At 41.9% G+C, this 26273-nt stretch overlaps 1 protein-coding gene across 1 annotated transcript; it reads left to right on the plus strand.

Annotated features, from left to right (window-relative positions):
• Positions 1-18760: 18760 nt before the first annotated feature.
• Positions 18761-25511, plus strand: LYPD6B (LY6/PLAUR domain containing 6B). The gene is made up of 4 exons (XM_066610811.1): positions 18761-18875; positions 19756-19854; positions 21552-21682; positions 25347-25511. The coding sequence occupies exons 1-4, from the start codon at positions 18761-18763 to the stop codon at positions 25509-25511; spliced, it is 510 nt and encodes a 169-aa protein (XP_066466908.1).
• The last annotated feature ends 762 nt before the right edge of the window (positions 25512-26273 follow it).

Genomic DNA, 26273 nt, shown 5'->3' on the forward strand with positions numbered 1-26273 from the left:
GCTGGAGACTTGATGGAGGTTCCCCTCGGGTTCTCAGCTCCAGCAAGAGGCTCTTTCAGGGCTCCTTCCAGCAGCTCTCTCCTTAGCTCTCCCGCAGAGCTCTGTCTTCAGCTCCTCTCTGTGGCTTGGTCTCTCCCAGCTCACTCCTCGCAGCTTCTCTTCCCTGGAGATCTCTCTCTCTGCAGAGCTTGCTCTCCAAAGCTCCTGACAGCAGCTCTTCCCTGGTGGTATCTGAGCTCTCTGTGCTGGTGCAGCCCCTTTTATAGCCTCAGTGGCTCTGCACACAGCAGCCCTCTAGCTTTCCTCCAATGGTACTGCAGCCTTTTCTGCACAGGGCACTCAAGTTCTCCTGCCTCAGCCCCTTCCAACTCTTAAGCGCTTGTTACAAGGTACTCAGCAAGTGAGCCTATTGGCTCAGACAAAACTTCATAATCATTGGCTCAGACAAACTCAGACAGACTGTCTATTGCTCATGAAAAGCACAGGCTACGATCCCACCAGGCCAAGTTATAGCAGTCAACTGAGCCCAAGGTTTGCACATATCAAAAGTAAATGCCTCACTTCTGTACCATTCGTCTTTACAACTTTGGAAATTTTGCTGAAGAGACACTTTTGTGTGCATGTTTCTCTATCTCTTGTCAACTAAACAGATAAGGGATAAAGAGACTGAGTGACTTAATGTTCAAAAAGTTGAGGGAATGGTGCAAAAGTTTCCAAAGCTGTGGACTTTTGTAATTACCTAAGGTAGTTGGCTGTGTAAAACCTCTCTCATTACAAATGTTCTCAGTTACAGAGGGCCCAGTCCTATCCAGCTCTCCAACTCTGATGCATCCACACTGCAGCCCTGAGAGAAGGGAACTAACGTTCTTTTACCTTGAAGAGGCCTCCATGACTGCCACACCACCACAGGATGCAACATGCGCCTGTCGGCACAGCTGCATCAGTGCTGGAAAATTGAATAGGATTGGGCTCAGAGTCATCTTAAAATGTGTCTCAGTGGATCAAGTGCATTATTCTGGAGAGATTTTTACTCTACCCAGTACTCAATGAAATTACAGTGAATTCTGTTTTATTTTCTTAGTGTTTTGCTCTGAACACAATGAAGCTTTGTTTAAGTCAGACCACAGTTCTTCCTATAGTCTAATGCAGAAAATCACATGAAGATATTTTGCAGCCCACACTGTGTTTTTCAGTCTGTCATTTGGTGTGCTTTGTGTGTCACAGAGAGTTTGTACATCTCATGAAAGGTAATTCTATACACCTTTCACCAATAAGTCTGGAAAGATGTCTCATTTATTCTTACTAGCTTTTGCCCCTTCCCTTAATTTTTGTCCCACACAGTTTTTTACATTTGCAGTTTTCTTGTACACCCATTCCTATAGCCACTTTGCTAGTTTTGCCCTACTAATTGCATTTAACAGATTCTAAAGCAGTCATTTTGCTGCTCCTATCTGAAGTTCTTTTTATTCAGCACAGTGCAGCAAATATAGATGCAGTTGTTCAAAATCAGCATTAGATTAAAAGAAACCTCTGTCACTCTGGAAATGTGTGTGTGTGTGGGGAGACATGCACAGATTAGTACTAAAACAGTACTAATGGAGATTAAAAAACAAAACAAAAACTGAATAGTGCTGGTTTGAGTGCACTCTTAATACACATGTACCTAGTTCTCTGAGTGCAAGGCAGATTGTAAAATAAAGGCTGAACATATAGTCTTGACATGGAATTGCACCTGAAACAAAAAAAGAGTTTGCTAAAGTTTAAAAAATTCCCTCCACATTTCCTATATTGTGGATTTTCAACCTTTTTTGTTTCACAGCACACTGACAAGGTACTGAAATTGTCAAGGTACACCATGAGTTTATTGACAATTGACAAGGCACACCATGCTGTTGGTGGGGTGCTCACATCTCCCAATTTCCCTACTAATAAATGACCCTCCCCCAAACTCCTGCAGCATGCCTGCAGACCATTCACAGCACACCAGTGCTCCATGGAAGAGTGGTTGAAAATGCCTGTTCCAGAGGATAGTCAACATTTTTAAAATGTTTGCCTCGTTAATGGAAGTGCATGGTTTTTGAAAGCTTTTTACCTCCACCCTGTGGTGTTTGCAATTTGCAACTGAGGAGGCGGAGGAGTAGAGCAATAGCTGTAGTAGGGGGCTTAGAATCATATTGTTGCCCGCTTGTTGCTAGAATCTTTTTCTAACTCAAATCAGAACCAGTTTTTATCACCAGTTGACCAGAGACTTTCTCCATTTCATTGCTCATAATTTTGAGGGTTTGCAAAATCCTAAATAACAGAAGCACTGGATCTAGCTCATTTATTGGTCTCCTGGTTTAATCTGCATTGTATAGTACGCATTGCTACTAATCACATGGAGGATGTTTGAACTAATTCCTCTGCTAATCTAAGAGAATGAATAAGTGGAGCTCAAACAATGTGTATCTAACTAGGTTTGACACATTTACCTTTACCTTGTTGGTTTTCATAGATAGCATTTGGCAGGCAGTTATGTCTCTGTGGTTGAGCAAAGATAAACATGAAACCTAAGTGAGGTGGCCTGATTGTAAATCACTTCAGGCTACTCAAAGTTCTGCAGCTGGCACCTAAAGAGACTTTCCTAAAATGGTACAATTAAGTAGAAAAGTCACCTGTGCCTTAGGCTTTGGAGAGGTGTGAAGGTAGGGTTTGAATACTCGCTAGAGTTTGGCAAAATGTGATGCCCACAATTATGCCCCTATTTTTAGGACTGATATTTAGTAGCACATTAATATTAGCAACTGGTATGGCCACATACTAATGATAAACAGTGCCATCGGGTCTGCATTACAGACCAGTGCAAATGCTAGTGCAACTTCTATTCTAGAGCTGCAGCATTAGAAATTGCACAAAGTCTTAACATAACAAAGGACCAGTACCCCAAGAAAGCAGGGAACAGCATTTGTGAACTTTTTTGTTGAAAAGTGGTATATAAATTCTGGTGGTGGTTGTGAGATGATGATGATGATGATGATGATGATAAAATGTGCAAAAGAGAAGCTGAAAAGTTCTGAAAACCAGGTAGAGAGATTAAAATTAGATCTTAAAGATTTTGGAGGTTGCTTCGTTTCCCTTTTCGTTCCTTCTCCATTACTGTACAACCCCTGCAGCCCAGTAGGGAAAACTAAAACTCAATGGAACATATAAATGTTACCTAGTCTTAGACATGGGAGACAGAATCAAAATTTGAAAATGCTGATTTAGCAATACAGTTTTAATCTGTGCACATGCATGAAACACAACTTGGAAAATTTCTTTTACTCAGCATAATTTAACCACATACAATAAATCTGTCTCCTGAAATGCCTTATTCCTAGAATCTTTGGCGCCCTGGAGCCGGACATGTTGTAAGTGAAAGGTGGGAATCTGTGTTAATGAGTGCAGGAACTACTTGTGAATCACATCAAATGCATTTTTATCACTTTTTCCCCAGTAAGACCTTCTGAGGTCAGTCCTGTGGCATGTCTGTCTCAGTTCCTTTTTACTGACAAATCTCAACTATGGAATGGTGTTAGCTGTTCCTGTGTCTTTCACTATACCTTATTGTTGAAATAAGGAAAGAACAATTAAGCTATGGTATAGTTGCAAAGCATTTCATGCCTTTCTAATATATAAGGCAGTAGTTCCCAATCATGAAGGGAACCACTGAGTGTGTGTGGGGGGGGGGGCTGGTAAGGGGAGTCGTATGGCGGCAGTGACAGCATTTTTGGGTTCATGCTGCTCCTGTAGCTCCAACTAAGTAAAAGAAAGGATTTTGGGACTTACATGGCAGTGGCAAGGAGAACCAGGTTTTTGCGGTGTCTCCAGCTGCCGCTGTGGATGGGTAAATCCTGAAATCCCCCTTTTTACTTAGTGGTGATACTAACTCAGTAGAACTATCTCCACTATCTTATGGTGGTTTCTGCTGCCCTTGGAGGGGAACGGTCAGGACCCTCAGCTTGGGAATCACTTATGTAAGGTGTCCTGCAGTTGAAACTTACCACAAACCCTTTAGAATTTAGCAGATATGCCTCCTTGGGCTGCTAAGGTGTGTGTGGTTTTTTCTTTCAAGCTACCAGCATATAAAACAGTATTATCTATGAATCAGAAAAATATTTTTTTTAGTAAGAAACTATTGGTGGGAAGAAGTTTGATCCAATTCACATAAATGAATTTTGTGTTTCTGAGCAATTGTGGGAAGAAATGGCTGACCTTTGTCAACAAGCGAAACAAGATATTTACAGGAGTTATGAAACCTTTGCAAGACAGATCAGATCGTCGTATTCCCATATAACAGATTGTGCAAGATTGGTTCAGTCTGTTGTCGATGAACCAGCCACAGAGGCATAGTTCTCCATTTTCAGAAGGCAAAACATTTTCAAATTTATGAGGATTTCCTAGGTGTTGGAAAAACTTGTGTTGTGTTAGATCTGTTAGTGTGATATTAATGGAGATATGTCAGAAGGTGTTCTAGCAGCTTGCTAAGTAGCATGCTGTGGGGACACTGGCAGGAAGGCTGAATCCTTCCCACCTGTGCCAACAGATCTGGAACCACCCACCAATCAAGGTAAGATGGTGGGGAAGACTGAGGGGTGGAACAGAGTGGCAGTGGCGGTGAATCGGAATAGGGAAGGAGGCAGGTTCCGTGGCAGTGCTGACCACTGACTCCAAACTCCCTTCCTGAACCCGATCCCATGATGCAGGTCCATGCAGACCTGTGCCAGCTATTTAGCTAGTGCAGGTCTGAATAGATCCTCCCATGCTGCAGAGGCTTACCCCCCAAGTAATGGAACCTTTGTTTCCTTACCTGGAAGATACCACCAAAATTGCCCTCCCACAGAATGCAGCGGTTGTAGCTATTTTGTAGCTATTTTTGAATGTAGCTATTTTTGAAGCTGCTGCATCAATGGGGCGGGGGGGGGGGGGAGGGAGAATAGGATTGGGCTCTTATTGACATTTAATGATTATACAGTGCTGGTACCAAATAGGTAATTCTTTACATGAAGACCATTTTTAAGACATATATTTCAAACATTGATGACACAGTGGATTGTAGTCTTGCCAAGAATTTACTTCTTTTTATGAACTTGAGCATAGTGTGCCTGATTCAGTAGTAAAATGTGTTGTGAAATTAAGCTGCACTATAGGGCAACCAATCTCCTGCAGCATGATTTTTCAATAGAAGCTCAATACAAGATTACTTGCGCTTAATGATTTGAGTGACTACACTACAGTTTCAGCCCAGTCATATTCAGATGGCACACTGGCATATTTTAAGTACCATCAGGCAACTTCACTCCATTTTACCCTTCCCAGTAACACTGACAGGGTCAATGGAAATTCTGACACAGCCTGCCAGCCATGGATTGGTATCCTGACATCAAGCCATCATTGCTTTGATGCTGGCCCATTGTTGGTGTGAGGTTGAAGGAACCAATCACTGCATCCATCCAATCCCAGCCCTGACAGCCACTGAGAGGGCAACCAGAGTTAACTGAGCAGGGGGCAGGTGCAGGGCCAATGATGGGGCTCTGGGGACACCCACCTGCCACTCTGTCTCATAGCAAAAGGCACCACCGCCAACCACAGGGAGATTCTCCAAGAAGAATGCACACATGCCACAACACAAATATGCCATAGCACCCTCACCCCCTACAGAAGCAAGTATGGCATCGGCCTCTAAAGGGCAATGCAAAGACTTTTATAGCTTTTCCTGTTTGGTCTGTGTTCTCAAGCCTTTTTAAAATTTAAAATGGAGGCTATTACTAGTCCTCTTTTTATTGCACTATCTTAATCACATTAATTTTCTGGTTATTTGTAATTCAGATTGCTTGAAGGGAACTGTTATCTGTGCAGCTTACTAGGCTCTTACCTTATCTCTTATTATCCTTCTCCATTGACCTGCTTAGTTTCAAGCAAACATTCTTCCTCTTGGAGGAGCCAAATGGCAACCCCATTCTGCAAACCTTCATAAAAGTCAGTGTTCTTCAGTGAACAATTATTGGATGACTAAGCAACTTCAGCCTACTGACCCCAGTCCAGCTAAGCTGAGTTGTGACAAGTCCTACTGATACAAACTATTTGTGTTACTAATTCATAGCACTTCTGTTCCCTTTCAGTGGGACTAATGTCAGCTAGATTGAGGCCAGTAGGTCTTGCTCAGTGAATGACATGTACTATGACAGTGGATGACATGTACATGTTTTTCACAGCCATAGTACTTGGATGGGAGACCGCCTGGGAATACCAGGTGCTGTAGGCTTATACCATAGTCTTTCGAGACTGAAGGTTGCCAACCACCATGCAGGGCATTTGCCAGATATTCTTTCTTTTAAGGTTTTTTAGAACCTGTAGCATTAACATTGACTTCTTATGAAGTATTGGGAGCCAGGAAGTTGCTTTATGTGGGTGGCCACTGATTCATTAGGACAAGCTTTCCTAACTGTGTACATGCCAGCAACTTTAAAATGTAAGGAAAAGAAAGATTCTCTCTCTCTCTCTCTCTCTCTCTTTATATTCAGTGCTGTAAGCAAACAAGGACAAATGAAAGAATAAGGAGCTACATTCTTTGAGAATGGCACTGCTAGTGGTGGTCCTTTCCCAGTGTTCAAACTGTGGAACATCAAAGAGGCAACCAGCAGCAGTGTCTAAATTGCAGGAAATTATACATACCTAATAACTGAGCATTAACCACTTTAAGTGCTAGTCATTTTACTTGATTCTTTTGTGTAAGCCAGCAGGGATTTAGTATGGCATGGGCTTGTTGTGCTAGGACAATTGTTTGAGTGTTCTGTGGATTGCTGATGTTGTTGGGAGTGGAATATTCAGGGCACAATCCAGCCAGAGATTGGTGCTTTTGTCTTCCATTGATTTTCATTGGGAGAGTAAAGCATGTACTTTAACTGTTGCCATTGAAGTAAAAGGGCAACTCATTGCTTAGTTTAGGGTTTTCCTTTACATAAAGGAAAAGCATTTTTAAAATTAGCCCTGCTCTAACCCAGTGTCCCCTCTTTGCAAATGCTTGTAAATCTAATTTTTATGCCTGCCGCATGCTGTGGTTCAACACATGAGAGAGTAAGAAAAAGGTCAGATTTAAGATTTTTCTGGTCAATCATCCTGTTTTTCCCACAGTTATGTCTTTGCGGAATCATAAAGCAGGTGATGCAGGCAATAGCCCTTGCTTACTTTTACTGTCCAGCAGCTGGAGAGTGGCATAGTGCTGCTTAACATGGAGGTTCTATAGGGGCTCTGAGCATAGTTAACTTCAAGTGCATATGGATAGCATGATTAAATTTAATGATCAATATGTGTAGAATAAGAAAAAAAAAGAACTGATGTTCTCATTTTCAAAGGCTGCTGAGAACATTTGTCCCATAATAAACGTGACTTCTTTTGCTTTTGTTAGCCAATAGCCGATTTCCTGACACCACCACCAGGTGTGTAAATTAGGGCCATTGAGTTCTTCGGTTTACATAAAAACCAAAGGGATCCTTTGATTTATGACCATAATGCTGGTTTCCCTTTGTTTGCTCACATGATACTTTGAGAGCAAAAGCATTCCTACTGATTGAATCTGTGGTAGAGGGGGGGGAAGTGAGGTTTTTATGACTTTCTCTCTAACTTGTATTTTTCAAAGCAGGAGTAATTAAGAGTTTGTCAGTGGCTCTATTATACACCCCACCCAGTTTTCAAGAGTGAATGCTATAACTCACCCGTAAAAATTTGCCCTGGGCTGACTCTTGGCATGCAAGATTTTAGGAGCATAGTAGAATTTTGTGAATGATTATACACTGCTTGGACACAGCTGCTGTGCAGTTCTGTGGTGTCATCTTTCATATAAACCAAAATCCTACCAGTTTCTGCACACAGCTGTCACAGAAGTGAATTGGCTTTGTAAGTTGTGATAGTAGAGCTCATCATTGTAGACTGGATTGGATGGGTGAAAAACTAGGCTTGTATTTGTTCTAACTAGCAAAAATGGGGAGGGAGAATGGTATATGAGAAGAGGGTGCATAGTTGCTTGGTATTTTGATGACACACAAACTAACACACAGTTGTGCACGCAGACAGACCCTGTGGAAAGACTTTGGAATTTCTGCATATAGGAATGAAACATAAGACAGATAAGTAATGCTATTCCTTTGTAGAAATGCACTGTAAAAGTTGGGAGGGGGAAGAGTATCATTACTACAATGTCTGAATATTTGTTCCCAGTATGCCCAGAAATAGGTTGAATATGAATTTATCTCTCAATCTTCAAGCAAGTATGTGTGCACGCATGTCTTCTGCTTTTATTGTAGAAATATTTCTTGAAATAAAAATGCACAGATAAAGAATGTAGAAACAGACACTATATGTAGGCATGGCTTTCCCAAAAGCACTGTATTTTTTAAAAGGTTTAAAATATTCCATACTGCCATTAGCTTTTTTTTAAAAAATTTTCTAAAGAAAAATTTAACTGACAAAGGGCACCCAGACCTTCCTTTGCCAGTGTGGTTAGGATCCTACATTGTAGTGGCAGATGGGGAACTGGCAAAATTATCTGGAGCAAATTCACCCAAGGAATGTTGTGTAAAATGCCACAGTATCTGTACATCTCTTTCTGAAATTACTTGGATTTGTGATTAAATGATAAATCAACACAGGAAACTGTTGCCTGGAGCAGCAGTACTAAGCATATTTAACAAATTTAGGATTGAACTGAAACTGTATTGAACTGAAACTGGCGTCTAGCCTGTACGCCTTTAAAAGGGGATTGGACAAGTTTCTGGAGGAAAAATCCATTACAGGTTACAAGCCATGGTGTGTATGTGCGACCTCCTGATTTTAGAAATGGGCTATGTCGGATGCAAGGAAGGGCACCAGGATGCAGGTCTCTTGCTATCTGGTGTGCTCCCTGGGGCATTTGGTGGGCCGCTGTGAGATACAGGAAGCTGGACTAGATGGGCCTATGGCCTGATCCAGTGGGGCTGTTCTTATGTTCTTATGTAATTACTCCTGTAACCCCCACCCTGGTCCCCTTACCTGCCTGGATGGCAGTTTTACCACTCAGCAATCAAAGATGCTGGACGAAGGATCTGGATGGAGGAGAATGGCAGGAGAAGGCACATCTGTATAGGTGCCCCATTTTCTTAGTACTTTTTAAAGCATTTCCAGAACGTGGCTTTGCCAATCTATCAGTATGTGCCTCTAAAGAAACCCTTTTGCACAGCTCCAGTGTCAGTTAAGCTGATGCACATCAGGATCTGTGGCTAATTCTCGCTTTACATTTTGCACACAGGCAGGCATATGCTTGAACCCAACTCATGTATTTTTCATGTTGAATCTGAAATGTATAGTAGCAATAAGTACAGAAGAAATACGTATGTACTCTTTGTGTTAGATATGGGCTCTTTGTTTTCTGGGGCTACTTGGAACTTTTTCAGATGTATGGGCAAGTCAGGCATTGCTGGTGGTAGATGGTAGCTGTAATCAGTAGCAAAGGAAAGATTTTTTGGGCTGAAGTTGGTTGCTGTAGTGTCTGTCATAGTCTTATCTTAGAATCCAAGATGCAGTAAAACACAGAATTAATGTTAATTCTTTCAAGAAAAGCATGGAAATTGTAAGCTGAATATTTGGTTAAAGTCTCAAGAAGCACTTAACAAATAGAAATTTGTCTGTTCTCTCCCTTCCCTACCCCACCCTGGCTATGTTTTAATTCAGATTTCACATGGAAATGCAAAATCATTCCTGCTCCAGTCCAGCATAAAGTTCCTAGAAAGGGAAAGTTCCCTAGCAGGGAAGCGAAATGTACATCAATGGAGTGAGCAGATTTATCTTGGTCTAAATGTAATGGGAGAGTTTATATGGTCATATGACCTCACTTGCATAACTCCCATCACCATTTTTACAAACCACTGCTGAGGTATGTTCAACATTCCCCCATCCTTTTGCTTACTGTCTAGCCCAGTGGTCCCCAATCTGTAAGGTTCAGCTCCTAGGGGTGGTATGGTGAACCTGCAGGGGCGTTGTGGGATGCTTGCCACCCAGCAGCGTGCACACGACATGACCCAGGAAATGGGGGAAAGAGGCTCGGATCGGCAGGCAGAGCTCCGCACACAAGATGTTTGTTGCTGAAAGGGTCTGCCCACCCACCCTGAGCCTCTTACTGTTGTTTTCAGAGTCACTCTGTGGTGACTCTGGAAGTCACTAGTGATGATGCATCACATGCATTGTCACCACTTCTGGGTTCTGAGCACTGCACCTGCATCACGGAGGGTGTCACGATGGAGGTAAGTTTGGGGAGCACCGGTCTAGCCTGATGAAGAATTCGTGCTCAAAAGGTCATTGTTTCATTGTGAATGTTAAATAATTGTCACAATATGAAAATATACCTTGAGGTGCCCTAGGAGTATTGTTTTTGCATTGTGGTAATTACTTAAAACTACAACAAAATAGTGTCTCACTCTATACTTTTGGCGCTCTAGAGTTTCAAAGGTACAGAATGCAAAGAACAGCAGCTGCAAATCCAAGGAACTGTAAATACTTGGCCTACAGCACCCGGTATGTAAACCGCCTTGAATAAAGTCTAAGGAGAAATCTGAGGACCAAGAAAGGTGGTATAGAAATACCTGTATTATTATTATTATTCCCAGGCAGTCTCCCATCCAAGTACTAACCAGGCCTGATCCTGCTTAGCTTCCAAGATCAGATGAGATCGGGTGCATTCAGGGTAGTAAGGCTGTAGATGTGTAAATAGTTAATATGCACAACTTTTCAGGGAAGAGAAGACAACAGAACTACAAACATTAGATGGTGTGTCTTAAAACTAGAAATGTGTGTTTTTCTTCTTAATTGGAAAAACAACTCATCTAAACCGAAAGAGGTACACAAACCAGAAGCTGTGCTTTGGCAACTTCCATTTGCTAGCAAAAACCAAAAGCTATTGAAAGTAGGGGCAAAGTGGCAAAGGATCATGAACCCAGAAGTGTTAGGCCAGTAATGCTTTTCTTGGGTTGTACCATTTCAGCCTGGAATAGAATTGAATGTCAAAATATTCTTCTTCCTCTCAAACCCAATACAGACAAAATGGGAAGCTTCCCTAGACTCATAGAAATATAGTGTGTCAGGAAGCTTGCTGAGCTGTGCTCTTCTTCCTGACATACTGTATGTGTTTTCTGTGCAGAAGGAATATTTTAGATGGGGTCACATTTTAAGTAGTGTACCTCTGGAAAAGGGGTTGTCACTGATTCAGCAGTGTAAACTGGCCCTAAGGCTGTGATCTTACAGATGCATTTCCTGGGAGTAAGTCTCATTTTACACAATGGGAGGTGCTAATGAGTAGATATGTCTAGAATTGGGCTGTTAGTGCATGCAGAATTGACACGGGGTCCTGTCTTGGGCCAGGTTTGTCTAGGGTCAAAAGCCAAGTCTTTAAAATACAATCTGCTTAAAGTAACAGTGTCCATGAAGGACAGTGCCAATAGGCAGTGGTTCCCAATCTGTGCACCACAGCACCCAAGGTTGCCATGGCTCAGGGGTGCCGCACGGTGGCTTCTTCAGCTTGCTGGGCCCATGATCTCATACTGTTCTTGTGAGGTGAAGCCTCAGTGACAGGACACCACAGATGAAGAATGCTGCAGCAGTGCAAGCTTGGAAGCTACTGGAAAAGGGAGTTATGTTCAAGAACTAAGCCTAAGTCTGTAGAAGATAATCTGAGTTGAATAAAATGGGCAGGGCAAGGACCAAGGATTTTGGTATGGCATAGGAGAAAGTATTTGTCAGAGATGGCCAAGGTTGGAAACCAAGTGACAATATGCAGCATGTGCTGAGGTTTTAGACATTTATCAGTATTCCGGTGGAGCAGCCTCTCAGTCTCCCCAGAGTCCCCAGGCACTTGTATCTGTTACTCATATTTGTATAGAATCAAAGAGCTCTTTAGCACAGCAAAGGCTATTGGAGCTTGACACACCTCCACATGGTGTTGCTCCTGTGAACTAGACAAAGGGGCACCTTTGTGTGCAGAGGGAGGGAGAGGCACATTGCCTATTCATCCCTGAATAGTGTCTTTCTCATGGCTCTTTTGCTTTGAAAAGATTGAGCCCTTTTGGGACAGGGAACCACTTTCTCAGTTCTTTTGCTGTCTCAACCATCTTGAAAGCAGTTGTTGAAAAGCAGTACAGTCAGTTCTCATTATCCGCTAGGTACCTGGAAAACCTAGTGGATACTGAATTAATGGATACTGAATCATTGAGTCTATGGGAAGAATGGGGTTTGGTTCCAGGGGACACTTTTCACATACATTCTGTGAACTTTATGAACCTGAATCTTAATTTGACATCTATGGGCTGGGTGGTAGTGAGTTCTCATCTACTTCTCCAACATCTTATGCTTCCTCTTCCATGCTGGCTATGCCTCAACTTGTTGAAGGTTTCTGGCACAACAACGAGGCCTCAGAGTTCAGCAGTGGAGAGGGGGCTGCTTCACCTCTTTCTCTACCTATCTCTTGGCTCCTTCCCTTAGTTTGCCCCAACCCCAGAGAAGCCCTTGGGCAGCCTTCCAGAGACCTTTCATCATCGGCCTCTGATCATCACCAGGGTTGTGAAAGTTAAGCTAGAGTTCTCGAGATGGTGCCCAAGTCAGTAGGGCAAGTCTGGAAATGGGCACAAATGTGTGCAATGATTCTCCCTGGGCCAATACCAATGCCCATTTGATGTGGCACCAGCACAGTATTAGTGGATAACCAGACCAGAATTGCAGATAACAAGAGATGGTTGCAATTCTGCCGCTTGCAGATAAGTGAATTTGCAGATAGTGAAATGGCATATAAAGAGAACTGACTGTATATTGTTCTATACAAATATTACTTCTCCTGGTTTGTATTCAGGCACTAGACTTCCTAATAAAAAAAAATGGGTTTTACTTGAAGGCAGTGATCACTCCACATTGTATATTTAATTGCTCTGTGTGGAACAACAGGCAACAGGAATCTGATCATTTTCAAGCACAGTAGTCTTATGCTCCTGTGTTTTACTGCTTTTGGAATTTTTTTTTTTAAAGTTATGCTTCTGATTTATATCTGGGTGAAAGGTATGCAGTTGAGAAAACCCCAGGGGAATTTTATTTTCCTGAGTAAGAAGCATACCACATGGGGGAACACCCACTTACCATCTACCTATGCACATTTCACCTTTAGGCATTTTTGCCTAACTCTCTAATTTACAGGCATTAAATAACTGAAATGTGTTTTTCTGTTTGGGGTATTAACGTATCTCGGTAGATTTCCTTCTTCGTGATGATTTGGGTGTGGGCAGAGCTGGGAAGATACAGGTAGAGCTAAGTGCTTTGTAGCAAAAAAGCTTATTTTTGGAGGAGAAAATTCAATGCATTTGCTTAATAAATGTGTATAAACCTGGTCTGTGTGTGAATGGACACATGCTCAAAGGATGGCACTTGAGGTGCTCAGGTAGGGGCAGGCAGCCCTTGCAGCAAACAGAGGGATATTAAATTGACCTCTCCTCCACATATACACGTCCCCTCAAACTCTGCCCCAGGTTCTACAACCTGTAGGAAACAAACATGCAGAAGGGTTGGATTGGCCTCAGGACAAATACACAACTTGAACAACTCATTCCTTGAACCCAAACCTCTATGTTCTTCCCTGACTTAAAGCCATTCCTATTGCCTTCTGCCCAATCCATTTCAAAATATAGGAAGAATTAAGTGTAGAGTTGGAAGACCATACCACTTCAGACTGCAGGTGGAACAGTATCTTTTGTTAAGTGCTCTTGGCAGAACTGGCAGAGAAAGAGAGGTTGTAGTACATGCCTCAGTCTGCTGCTACAGGCCACTCTTTTCCACTGGCCTGCTTCTTGGGATGTGTGAATAGGGTAGGAGATGTTGTAGGGGATGAAAAAGAAGGAAAGTTGTTTTCCAACCTTTCCCCGGTTTTTTGTTTTTTTTTAATCTCCACATGTTTGCACATTTTCCTGCTAGTCGTGTCATGGGAGGCAAAGAGGTATGCAGATCACGAAACCCCTAACCTTGGGAAACCTTTGCTATCTTCATGTTTTTCTCAAAACGTTGTTCCACCTACTGTATTGTAGTCTTTGATTACTGTTAGTTCTGAGCTCTTATGGGACTTGGCATGCATGGAGTGGTTCCTTGGCTCTCCACAGAGAAGACATCCTTCCACAAGGGAACATTCAGGCAAATTCTGGGGAATGCCTCCTTTGCAAGTTGCAGCACTGAAGTCCCAGGTGGTGCAGTGAGTCCATAGCACTGCAGCATTTTATATTCTCCAGACTTCCTTGCTTGGAAGCAACTGTCTGCTGGAAGATCTGACTACTCTTTCAGTGTATTAAACATCCAAGTAAGTTTAGCCAGAACAAGGTTGCACTACATAGTGTAAATAAACTAACCATTTTTCAGTTTTTTTTTTATTATAAAGGGGTGCTCAAATTTCATCTGTTAAACCACACATTCTGCTCCCCTTTTGGAAGGCAAATAGAAGAAGACAGCATGAGTCTAATCTCTGTCTTTCCAATGATCAGTTAATGAAATTGAAGATTCCGGGGGAAATACTGTATATTCATATCACGCATAACCATAGTTGTCAGGCACCCCCCCTGCCCTAGTAAGGTCTTGTTAGTTGCAGAAAGAGAAGTAATCAGAGGCAGTAAAAAATGAACAAGTTTGAAGAAAGAAATGCATGCAAAGTGGGGGACATAGATTAATCTGAGAGAGAACAAAGAAGCCTTTCTGAAGCACAGGCGTATTACCTGAAATTCTAAGGGAGGTGGAAAAAGAAGGCTTGCATTCTCTGTTGCTCCTATTAGGAGTATTTGGCAAAGGATTGGCTAGAGCTTCTTCCCCTCTCTGCTTGTTTTTCATCTGGCACGGAGGTTTTTTTTTTCCACAGGGGAGTTCCTAGAGCGATTGAAAACGGGATGCCTGGCTCATTTATCTCGCTTTCCCATGCTTGCTCTCCTACTGGGTGACGCACGTATCAAAAAGATTCATGACTTCAGTAATAACAAGACAGGACTCGGGATGAATCCTGACTGCCGTCCATTAAGACTCTTGTATGAATAGAGTCAAAGGGGGCAGAGACTTGGGTCTGGACTCGAGTCTGGGGGAGTTGCTTCCTGCTTGTGTGTCACTCATCTGGACATTTTGAGTAAAGGAGGGGCCCCTATCCATGATTTCAGGTATCCATGGATCAGGTTCATGGGCCCCCGCGCATCTCTTCTAGAGGCGAGGGGAGCTGGGTTCCCCTAGCCTCTGGAGAGTCTTTTGAGGCCCACAGAGTCTGCGCCCGCCCACCTGCAGCCACTCAAGACTTAGAATGGCCAAAAAGGCAAAAAACAAAACAAAAACCCACAACTTCAGGTTTTACGATAAAATCGAAAGTGATGTTTTTAATGCCTTATAAGGCATTGGGAGACCCAGGGAAGCCCTGCAGTTTCACTTAACAGTGGGTGGGGGGTCCAGAACAGAAGCCTTGCCGGTACTGGGTCATACCTGTGTTCCTGTGAAGCATTGTACAGAGATTAGCTCAAATAGTTAGTGGAGACTTGTCCAGGGAGGCTCATATATTACTAGATGATACAATGTATAGAAGCAAAACACTTGGTAAGAAAATGCTTACTTTTAGGGTGTGTCATTGTTGTTGCATGTGCGCATGGGTTCCCCTTCATGTATTTAGCTGAGGAGGCTGTTGCTTCTGAAGGCTGCTGCCAGAATAAATAAATTAATCTCTAGAACCATTTGTCTTTGAAATGGATATATGTTTTGCAATTATGTGGTGGAGAAAGAGGAGGTGCTAGGAGGTGGAAACAACTTGTTGATCTAATGTCTTGAAATACAAGTTATATCCCAGCACGCTAATTCCAGGTGCTTCTGCTGTATGTTTTTTGTGTGTCAAGTATTTTGAAAGACCGATGGTTTCACAGTCAGTGACTCTATTTTAGGTTTTAATTACCAATAGTGGCTGAAGCTGCTTGGATTGTTATCATTTTTCATTTGCAAGAAATGATAGCTTCCAGGAACAACTGGTAAAAATCTAAGCAGTGCATTTGCTATGTTGGCATTGTAGTAGCAGATACTTTCACAGGCTGTTGCACACCATTTAGCATGCAACAACAATTCAATTAATGAAGCAATATATGGTGGGCAAAAATATCCAAACTTACCTCCTTTACAGTGTTTGGCAGGGCACAACAGTTTGAGATGTTATTTTTTGCATCACAATTAATATAAAAAGTAAATTTAAAAATGCCAAGCTTTATAATTATTTACCTGGTATAAACTGAGAGTCCACTGGATTAAAACATATGTTTCATGTTCATGGTGAGTAATATATTTTAAAAATTTAAATGCTTCTCAAACATTGTGGCTTTCAAACATCTCAAGTTTGTTGTGGCTCTTCCATTAAGCAAGTTTGGCCATTACTGTTCTGTAACCTACCAGACAGGTAAGAGAGACTGGTGATCATCCCAAACATTGCTCCTACTATATATGTGCCACTGATCTTCCACCATGTTTGACTGAGATAACGCATCAGTCATTTGCCCACTGTCTGGTCTCAGCACAGGTTAAGGGGACTCTTAAGCACAAGCTTTTCCACCAAATATTAACACAAGGAGTTTTTGATAGCTGAAATTGTTCTTGGGGAATAACAATATCTTCCCAAACAAATCAGCTTGGTCATCCTACGCGAAAGTTTTTTTTGTACACGTGTGCACAGTGTTTGGGCACGTGTTCTTCATTGACTGTATGTGCACCTAAGTATTATGAAATACTGTCATTTAAAAATTATTCATACATGATGGACTTGGCCACCTTGAATGCAATTGGCTATAATTTGGAAAGATGTAGGAGTGAATAGCAAAATGTGATGTATTGTGCTTGTGATCATCCACATTCAGCTGTGTTCTTTTGATGCTGCATTAGGTCCTCTGAACAGTGTGCAAAATGTTTCTTCCCATGTTTGTGATGACCAGTGCACATTAGCAAACAAATTTGTCTTGACTTGAATTATTTTTCTGCATGTTAAGTGAGAAAAGAGGTATATGCTGATTCCCAGCATTGTAACTGGCTGGATTGCAGAAAACATTTGGGAACTACTGATCTAATCTTATTTCATGCCATCTAGTGGTGATTCTGAATAGAGGTTTTGTACATGTATTTAGCATCCAACACTTCATTTTATGTTGATACAAGAATCAGCAAAGTAAGCAGGCTTAGATCTGTACTTTGTTTTAGTGTACTTTCATTTGGATTTACAACAGTTTATCCCTGACCCACTGAAGTGAGCTAGGAGGAAAAAAACCAGTCTTTGAATTAATCCAGGTTCTTGAATGGCTGTTGAGAACCTTGCCTGGATAGCTTGTTTAGATGATGATTTAAAGTAGTTAACTTTGAATTTACCTCTGTGTGTTCAAGGTGTAGGATGAACACAGACACCCAGCTAACCAAGCAGTAATTTACCACAAGGTATGTTCTAGCACCTTGGTTGGCAACCTTCAGTCTCGAAAGACTATGGTATAAGCCTACAGCACCCAGTTTCCCAGGCAGTCTCCCATCCAAGAACTAACCAGGCCTGACCCTGCTTAGCTTCTGAGATCACACAAGATCGGACATGTGCGGGGTAACAGTTGCTGCTTACCATAATACTTTGTGACTGTGGTACATTTTCCAGACTTCTCCCCCAGATTAGAAATCTATGGAAGCACAAAATGGGACATATCCAATACTTGAAGTACACTAGAGGCAACCAGCTTACCTCCTAATCACTTGTACCCACCCTAAGTTACCACTAGATAAATAGCTTTTCACTCTTTGATACATTAATTCTGTGAGCAGACATGGAAATAGGGACTTGAGTTCTTGTTGCCAAAGTAATTGCTCTAACTAATAATTGAAATATTCTTGTAATAGTCATTGAGGTTATATTCCACCATTGATGATTTTATGCAGCTGAAATTGTGAGGAAGAATTGATATACTTTTGCAAGCAGAATTGTATGGTGTGGGTCAGCACACTACAGCCTCAGAATATAATCATGTTGTTAATTCTCCTGTTTGAATGGGCATCTAAGAGTAGTCAATGCACAACTAACCATAAAATTTGTCACAAATCACTTGATCACCAGGATATAATCTTCATGCACTGCAACCCTCTCCTAGTATTCACAATCAAGGTAGTGGCTTTCCCTGACTTGGTCAGTGCATGCTTATGTCTCCTGAAGTTATTCTGAATGTAGAAACAGCATGAGGCAGTTTACTCTAGATTAACTGATCCAAGGGAAAGGAAGATCTTGTTGCATGACAGCAGCTGTTTAACAAGTGTTGCAGATCTAGTAGTTTTATTATAGATATGCAACTGATTTTGAGAACTGAATGGCCCTGCTCCACTTTCTAAATAGTGTAAAGTTCTGCCAATCACCTTATGCAAGTTCTTTCTTACTCTCTGCCCTGCCTCACTGTATGTAGGTTTTTGCTGCAATAATGCTACTTACAGTATATATCACTGTCAGTAGAAGGCAGCATATACTTAGTGTTGTAGAGCTGGTATTTTGCTTGCAGCCGAAGCATTGGCACCAACAGTGCTGGCAATGGTGGTTGTGAGAAAAGTACTGCAAACTTTTTACTGTATATAACCTCATTGCCAAGTCTCATGCTTCTTTGGTAATTATATTTGTGTGTTTTGCTCTTCCTTTCAGGTGTAAGAGTGTGAGGCTTTGACAAACCATAGCAACATGCCCTCGCTTTGTCACACATTGGCTATAGCTTTTGTTCAGATCTTTATAGTCTCGGGCAATTGGATTCTGGCCAAGAACATCAATTTCTATAATGTGAGACTTCCATTAGAGCGTAAGTACCTGTTTATAGTTCGTGTGGATATATCAATAAATACGTTTTGAGATATTTCAGCATTTTATTTTCTAAGTTCGTTGTGAGTCTCTTTTAAAGGAATATATAGTATAGTTCTGTTAAGGCCTGCAAGCAAAACATTAATTTGACTGTCTTCAATAATAGTTAATTATTAGGTGGAGCCCTTGATTAATGATCTGAAAGGTGCACCTGCCTGTTCATTTTATTAAGTTATCATATTTTTTAAAAGAAAATTGTTTCCTGCATGTCTAGCATGCTTTTATTGTTTACACATCATGCTGAGGTTTTGCATTGTTAATTAAGCCCTGCAGTTTTTCATAAGTTTCCATGCTGTTTGAATGTGGAACTATAAGATGCGAGGGGTAGGATGAGAAGAATTAAGGATTGGATGTGCTTTGTATCCAGTGCACTTCCACACTAAGTACATTATCAGAAAGTGATTGTTTGAGTGGTGGTCTGTAATGGGCAAGTAACCTGCTTAATCTGCACTGGTAACATTATAGTAACATTGGCATACTGAAAATTTTGCCAGGCTAAAGAGAGGCAAGTTTTCCAGATCATCGTAGCCTGTTCAGACAATAGGGTTTGTTCTGTTGTTCACCTGTGATGAATACTTGAATGGTGAGGGATAACAGGCTTGTTCAAACATAGTAGTTCTCCATGCCTTTGAGAACATGCTCCCTCCCAATATGCAGTATGTTGAAAATTCAAGCTAGGAGACTAATTTAGGATTTAACAGTGTTTACTGATTTATTAATTTCAGCCTAGAACCTAATGGGGTGGGGGTGGAATTTGTGGTCAGGCAATTTGAGATTTCTGAGTCTATTTTAACTTGTTCTTTTTCTTATTATTTTCAAAGCCACTCCATTTCCAAGCAGCTTCAAGTGTTTTACTTGTGACAGTGTTGTTGACAATTACAACTGTAACAGATGGGCTGAAGATAAATGGTGTCCTCAGAGTAAGTGCTGTGGGGAACACTAAGATACAGAAAGGCCTGTGGCTTGGCCTTTCTCACTAACTCTATCTTGTCATGAACATCAGGTGATTAAGGAGGATTAACATTCCAACACTGTTACTTTAGAGTGCATAGCTGTTTTCCTGGACTACTTTGTAGGAATTCATTTTAACAATAAAAAGATTGAAATAGCGAGAAACAGCTTGCTGTACTTCTGCATGGTACAGTGTTAAGCAGTGGTGGGCCTGGGGGGGGCAGGGCAATTGTCCCCAGTGCCATATCTGCGCAGCATTGCAGACCACATGGGAAGCCTCCTGAGGCTTCTGTTGCAATCTTAAGCAGTACTTCTGGTTTCCCGGAAGTACTGTTTAAGACTGTGGGGAAGCCTCAGTTGGCTTTCCAAGTTGTCTTGAACGCCATGCGAGGCTCTGTTGCATTGGGTAAGTATGGGGGGGGGCTCAGCATGGTGCAGGGGAGAGAGACCTTTGCCCCAGGGCGCATCAAGGGGCAGGTCCGTTCCTGGTGTTCATTTGACATCATGAACTGACTTTGATGTTCGTGTATTAGCATCAGTGGCAGAGAAGGTCTTCACCCTCCAGATCATATGAGCAGGTCTAATAGCTAGGATCTGACCCATATAATGGTGAAAATTACATGGGAAGACCCATACTATTGGCTGTATCCATGGGGGGGGGGGGTCCATGTATCCAAACATGAAGTTAAATGGCTAAGTACTGCAATAATATATAAAGGGCACTTTTGACATAAGGTTATGGCAGTTTGAAGATGAAATGGTGGCTGGAGGTGGGAAGATGTTAAAGGGACACTATGGGCTTCTCATCTTGGTACTGCAACTTCACTTTTGTGCCCTGGCAACTGCATGTAAATGGAACAGAGTCAGGGTGGGTTACACAGATATCATCAGCACTATCATCTTGGATCAGAAAAATGCACTCAGTGGCATTTGTAGTATCCTATTAACCAGACATTCCTCATGTGAGGATGAACAGGACCAGTAAATGTAATTTTACTCCCTGTGACTTCAGAGAAGGGGGGAGAGAGAGAGAGAGAGAGAGCATTTAAAAGCTTTCAAGCCAATACCAATTGAAATTTGTCTGTGACCGGGCCCCCCCCCCAGTGTATTTATAAATGAGTCCATATCAAGTGTTCATATATGACTGGAAACATGATCTGGAATAGGAAAATGTCAGATGGATAATAATAGGAATGGAGGAATATGGGAGCAAGCTGGGAGCAGAAGCATCAGTCAGGTCTTCCTCTAAATTTGTGGCCTGTTATGACCACAGAGTAGCAAAGAAAAAGCACAGCAAGTCTTTGAAATTCAGCCCCTCTTTCTTGAAGACTCAGGAGCCAAAAATTCAATTTGCATATGAATAGAATGGGTTGTATTGAGCACCATTGAAATAAGTGATACAGTATAAGTTGGTAGTGACTAACTTGAGTTCCATTAATTACAGTGGAACTTAGTTATGACTTTCGTTCTTTCTTTGGATACAGTGGCTTCTTCTTGTGCCCTGCCCTTTTCACTTTTTAAGTCATACAAATGGCTTTGAGGACGCTTGTGCTTGTTTCATAGTAATATATCGGTTTTTTCTATCAAGCTCAACCTGTGCTTTTCCAGTATAAACCTGATACCCCAATTTTGAATCTTCCCCCCCCCCTCCGCTTTGTTTCTTTAGACACACAGTACTGTTTGACAATCCATTACTTCACCAGCCGTGGAAGGAGCACCTCTGTCACCAAAAAATGTGCTACCAGAGAAGAATGCCATTTTGTTGGTTGTCGGCACCACAGGGAGACTGGTCATACGGTAAGCATTGATTTTTGTTGTATGAAAAGCAGTTTAAATCAAGGGCCCTTCCTTCTACAAATACAAGCTCTTAATGGAACACTAGACCAGGGGTGTCAAACATAAGGCCCGGGGGCCAGATGCGGCCCACGGAAGCTTTTTATCTGGCCCTCAGGCTCTCGGCTGCTGAACAGTGCTGAGGTGTTACTGCTGAAAGGGCAGCCCACATGAAAATTGGGCTCTCCCGTATCTTGAAATATGATACAGATTTGCGTGTTTTCTCTTTTGTCATTTGCAGCTAATGAATTTCTAAGTGAGAAGAAGTGCTTATTTTTGGTTATGACCTGTTTAATGACATTACTTTCTGCCTAATGACATCCCTTCCAGCCCTTAGCAGGCATCATGAATGCCATTCGACCCTCGGTATGAAACGAGTTTGACACCACTGAACTAGACATTGAGTTTCTGCTGTTAACCTAGCTGGCAATATATTCCCCCCCCCCACCTACATTTCTTTTATAATTTGCACATTAGCGTTGGTTTCCATATATCAATGAACAACTTTTAAAGCAGGAGTACTAAACCAGTACTAAAAGATACTAAACTAGTCTGCAACTGTTTTCCATTGAGGGTTGGATTTTGTGGGTTCTTTTGACCTGAGTAGGATATCTGCTGCGGCATTGGGTGCAGATAACATGGATGAAAGACAAAACAGTGCTTAAGGTTGACCTATATTTTGAGGTGCCCTGCTTTTAGGCCCAAACTGCAGAGCATGGATTTCCTGCCGTCTTTGCTTATTGTGGCACACTACAAGCATGGCAACATATATAACATGACTTCATGCAAGTGCAATGCAGATATAAAATCTGGGAACACGGTTTAGCCACATAAGAATATAAGAAGAGCCCCGCTGGATCAGGCCAAAGGCCCATCTAATCCAGCCTTCTATATCTCACAGACACCCACCAAATGCTTCAGGGAACACACAAGACAACAGACACAACCTGCATCCTGGTGCCCTCCCCTTGCCTCCTGCAAGACTGCTGTTTTTGTTTTAAGTTTCTAATCCTTGTCCCTTCAAATATAGGCTTGAAAATGTGTGGGCATTGCCTAAGGAAATCTCAGGAATATATCTGGAAGGGAATCTTAATAAGATTCCTAGGGGTCAGAGGTTGGGGCTTCAATATAACTTTTTGCCTTATTCAGCACCAGCAGAAACAGAGTCTACCATCCTGAAAAAGAAAATGTATGCAAATGTGCATGGTTTGCAGAAGTTGAGTAATCTTTATGCAGAGTTTATTATAAGCATATACATAGCCCTGGCTATGAAGATCAAGGTTTTCTTTATCTTTTTGACTGTGCTTGAACTCAGGTTCAGCAAAATCAGATATCTGTGATGATGAGGCTGCTAACAGAACTTTTACATATATGAGATATATACATTTTGACCTAGACATTACAGGTCTATTGTTATCCAAATATTTTAAAGTGTGTATATGTACTTAAAGGAGAAAGAATATCAAATTTTTGACCACCACGTACTATATTGGGGATCAGTGTGATTTACAGCAGCAGTTCTTAAACTTTTTGATCTCTGGAGCCCTTTTCCCCCATAAAAGGAATCTCGCTGAGCCCTTCCAGTGCATGAGCAGACTCTTCGGGAGCCAGAGCACCTGTACAGAGCGGTGCAGTGCCAAGCCCAAAAGTAAAACTAGCAAAGAGCCATAATAGGAAGGGAATGAAGGAAGAGAGTCGCAAATAGGGGAGGTGGGACAGATGAGCACACCAGGCAGGGATCAGATGGTGGCCACTTATGATGTACATGTGGAGCTCCTGAAGGGCTCTCAGCAAGCATACGCTGAGAAGCACTGATCTGGAAAACAGAAAGTTGTACTTGGGCAATAGTTTGCATATCTAATCATGGTATTCATGCCCAATCTCAGTTCCACGATCATAAAATGGGATCAACTGTCATCCCATCAATTCTGTGATTAAAAAAGGTAAGGTCATGCTGCAACAAGGACCTGGAACATTCCCCAGTGCTGGTCACAGACAGAGAAAGTTTCCTCTGCACTCACAATACTTTATTTCAGCGGTTCCCAAAGTCCTCCTTAAGAGGAGAGAACCATTTAAGTATTTCCTGGGCTGGGGGTGGGGATTGCAGCAATGCGATCCCCATTGTTGCGCTGCTGCCAGGGATGGGAGGGTTTTTTTTTAACTTGCCTCCAACCAGCACTAGCATCCTGGAAGGTCTGGGGTGGTCTAGGGAGCCCACCGCAGGGCTCCCTAAACCTCTGTAATTGTGGAAAAAAAGAAAACACTGGGCACTTTTAGTTTTGTGATAAAAACCAGAAGCGCCCTTTTTTTCTTATTTTGTCACAATTACAGAGGCTTGGAGCCCTGCAGAGGGCTCCCCAGACCCCTTGAACCTCCCAGGACTCCCGTGCTGGCTGGAGGTTAGTAAACCTTCCCCTCGTGTCCCTGGCAGCAGCATGATCCTGGGGATCTTGTTGCTGTCTTCCCACCCCTCCTGCCCCTTAAAGGGGCTGGGATAAGTGCTCCCCTGGCTGGTGGATCGTGATCCACCAGTTTTGGGAATCACTGCTTTATTTCATTGCTGGTGATTGGAGTTCATCAGGGTGTAGGTTTACTGGTTACCAATGCAGCAGAATAAAGTGGCAGTGTGTTGTACCACTTCAGGTAGTAGGTGAGGGGTACCGATTTTCAGAGCTGCCATATAAAATCCCAGCATATCAGGAGGAAAGATTTGAGTGTAACCTGCTAATTTTTTTGATAGTAAGAAGTTTTTTTTATCCACAGGAACATTTTTAAAAATATATAATCTCATACCTGAAGTCTAATCAATGATACCAACTCCTAATTTGAGCGCCTATTCTGATCCCAGTCTGTTGCATGTGCAGGCCACACAAAAGGTCTGGGAAGTACCTAGTGTGTAAAGTGTTAAGTAAATGATTGACAGCCCAATCCTATCCACACTTTCCTGGGAGTAAGCCACATTGACTTTAATGAGACTTACGTCTGAGTAGACATGCATAGGTTTGGGCTGTAAAACAGTTTAGCAGATTCATTCCATGTTGACCACCCAATAGAAATATATGCAAACTATCAGCATCTTTCATAAATACTGGCATGGAAGTTGCCATGTTATAGGGCTACATTGTTGATTCGATTAACTGATTGGTTTTAAAAGGGGGTTCACAATTTGAGAGTGGGTAATTTAAAAATTCTTTATGAAAAATGCAGGTGGCTGGTGCCAACTTAGAAGGAGGATTTCACCTTCTGTTTTATATAGGAATGTCTCTTCTAAAATTGCCCCTTCCAAGACGTGAGTGAGTGAGTGAGTGAGTGAGTGAGTGAGTGAGTGAGTGAGTGAGTGAGTGAGTGAGTGAGTGAGTGAGTGAGTGAGTGAGTGAGTGAGTGAGTGAGATCTAAACAAAAGAGAATGATTTTTTTTTTATTCAGAAGTGCTGCTGTTTCATCTATGCAGATTTAAGTGATTAACACTGCAATGCTATAGGGCTTTTCTGGGAGTAGGGAGTAGGACTTACTTCTAAGAAGGCATACATAGGATGCATAACAAACTCATATGGATCTTCTGAAACTACTTTTTTTGAGAGGTGACTCTAATTCTGTATAAATTTCGTGTTTCTTTTTAAACCTACAGGAATGTATTTCCTGCTGCGAAGGGATGATCTGCAATGTTGACATACCAACGAATCATACCAATGCTGTCTTTGCGGTTGTGCATGCTCGGAGGACATCAGGCAACAACAGGCAGGCCATTAGTATTCTGTTGCTGGTCTCAATCATCATAGCTTTCTTGTTATGACATGACTTTCCTTGTCAATTGGAAGTAATGTGTCCCCTGAAGCTACAGCATACAAAGAACGTCTCAGGTGGTGAGGAAGACAAGAGAGGCCTTGGATATCTGCATGCCGAGGAACAGTGCTGTGTTTATAACTGCTGTTCACATCTTAAAGATACTCAAAGTATTCAGAAGATCGGGCAGGAGAGACAAGTGTTTCCACTTGACCAATAATCAGACTTCCTTTTCTGGTGGAAGAGTCTGTGCGTTTTGCACACTAATAATGGCTCCTTCGTAGAAACCTTTATTTCTTGTCACTTCTGATACAGAAATGTAGCACTGAGCCTCAGTTTATCTTTTTCCTTGCATCAAAGTTCTTCCTAATCTATTTTGTTTATTTATTTTTCATTTCTGTCCATTTTATACTGATGTGCTTAAGATGGCTAGTGTAGTAAATTAAAAGCTACAAATAACTCCTCAATATAAAAATAACTCCTCAATATAAAAGAAGACAACACGTGGAGAAAAAAAATAGAGTACCAAAAATTGCAGAACAACATGGGAGCAAGAAAGAAGATCTTAGTGTGAACAGTCACGATGATGAAGAGTTTTAAGAACACCCAAAACAAAATGGCTTGAAGACCAACGTTCTATTTATTGGAATCTCATACTACACCAAAGCAATACACATGCAATTAATTGGTTTTTCCCCCCTTGCTGCAAAGGTGCTGTTGTCCTAAGTTGAAAAAACTTATGGTAAAGATTGTATCATTGAGGAATAATTAT

The sequence above is a fragment of the Tiliqua scincoides genome, chromosome 1 (assembly GCF_035046505.1).
Source record: "Tiliqua scincoides isolate rTilSci1 chromosome 1, rTilSci1.hap2, whole genome shotgun sequence".
Taxonomy (NCBI): Eukaryota; Metazoa; Chordata; class Lepidosauria; order Squamata; family Scincidae; genus Tiliqua; species Tiliqua scincoides.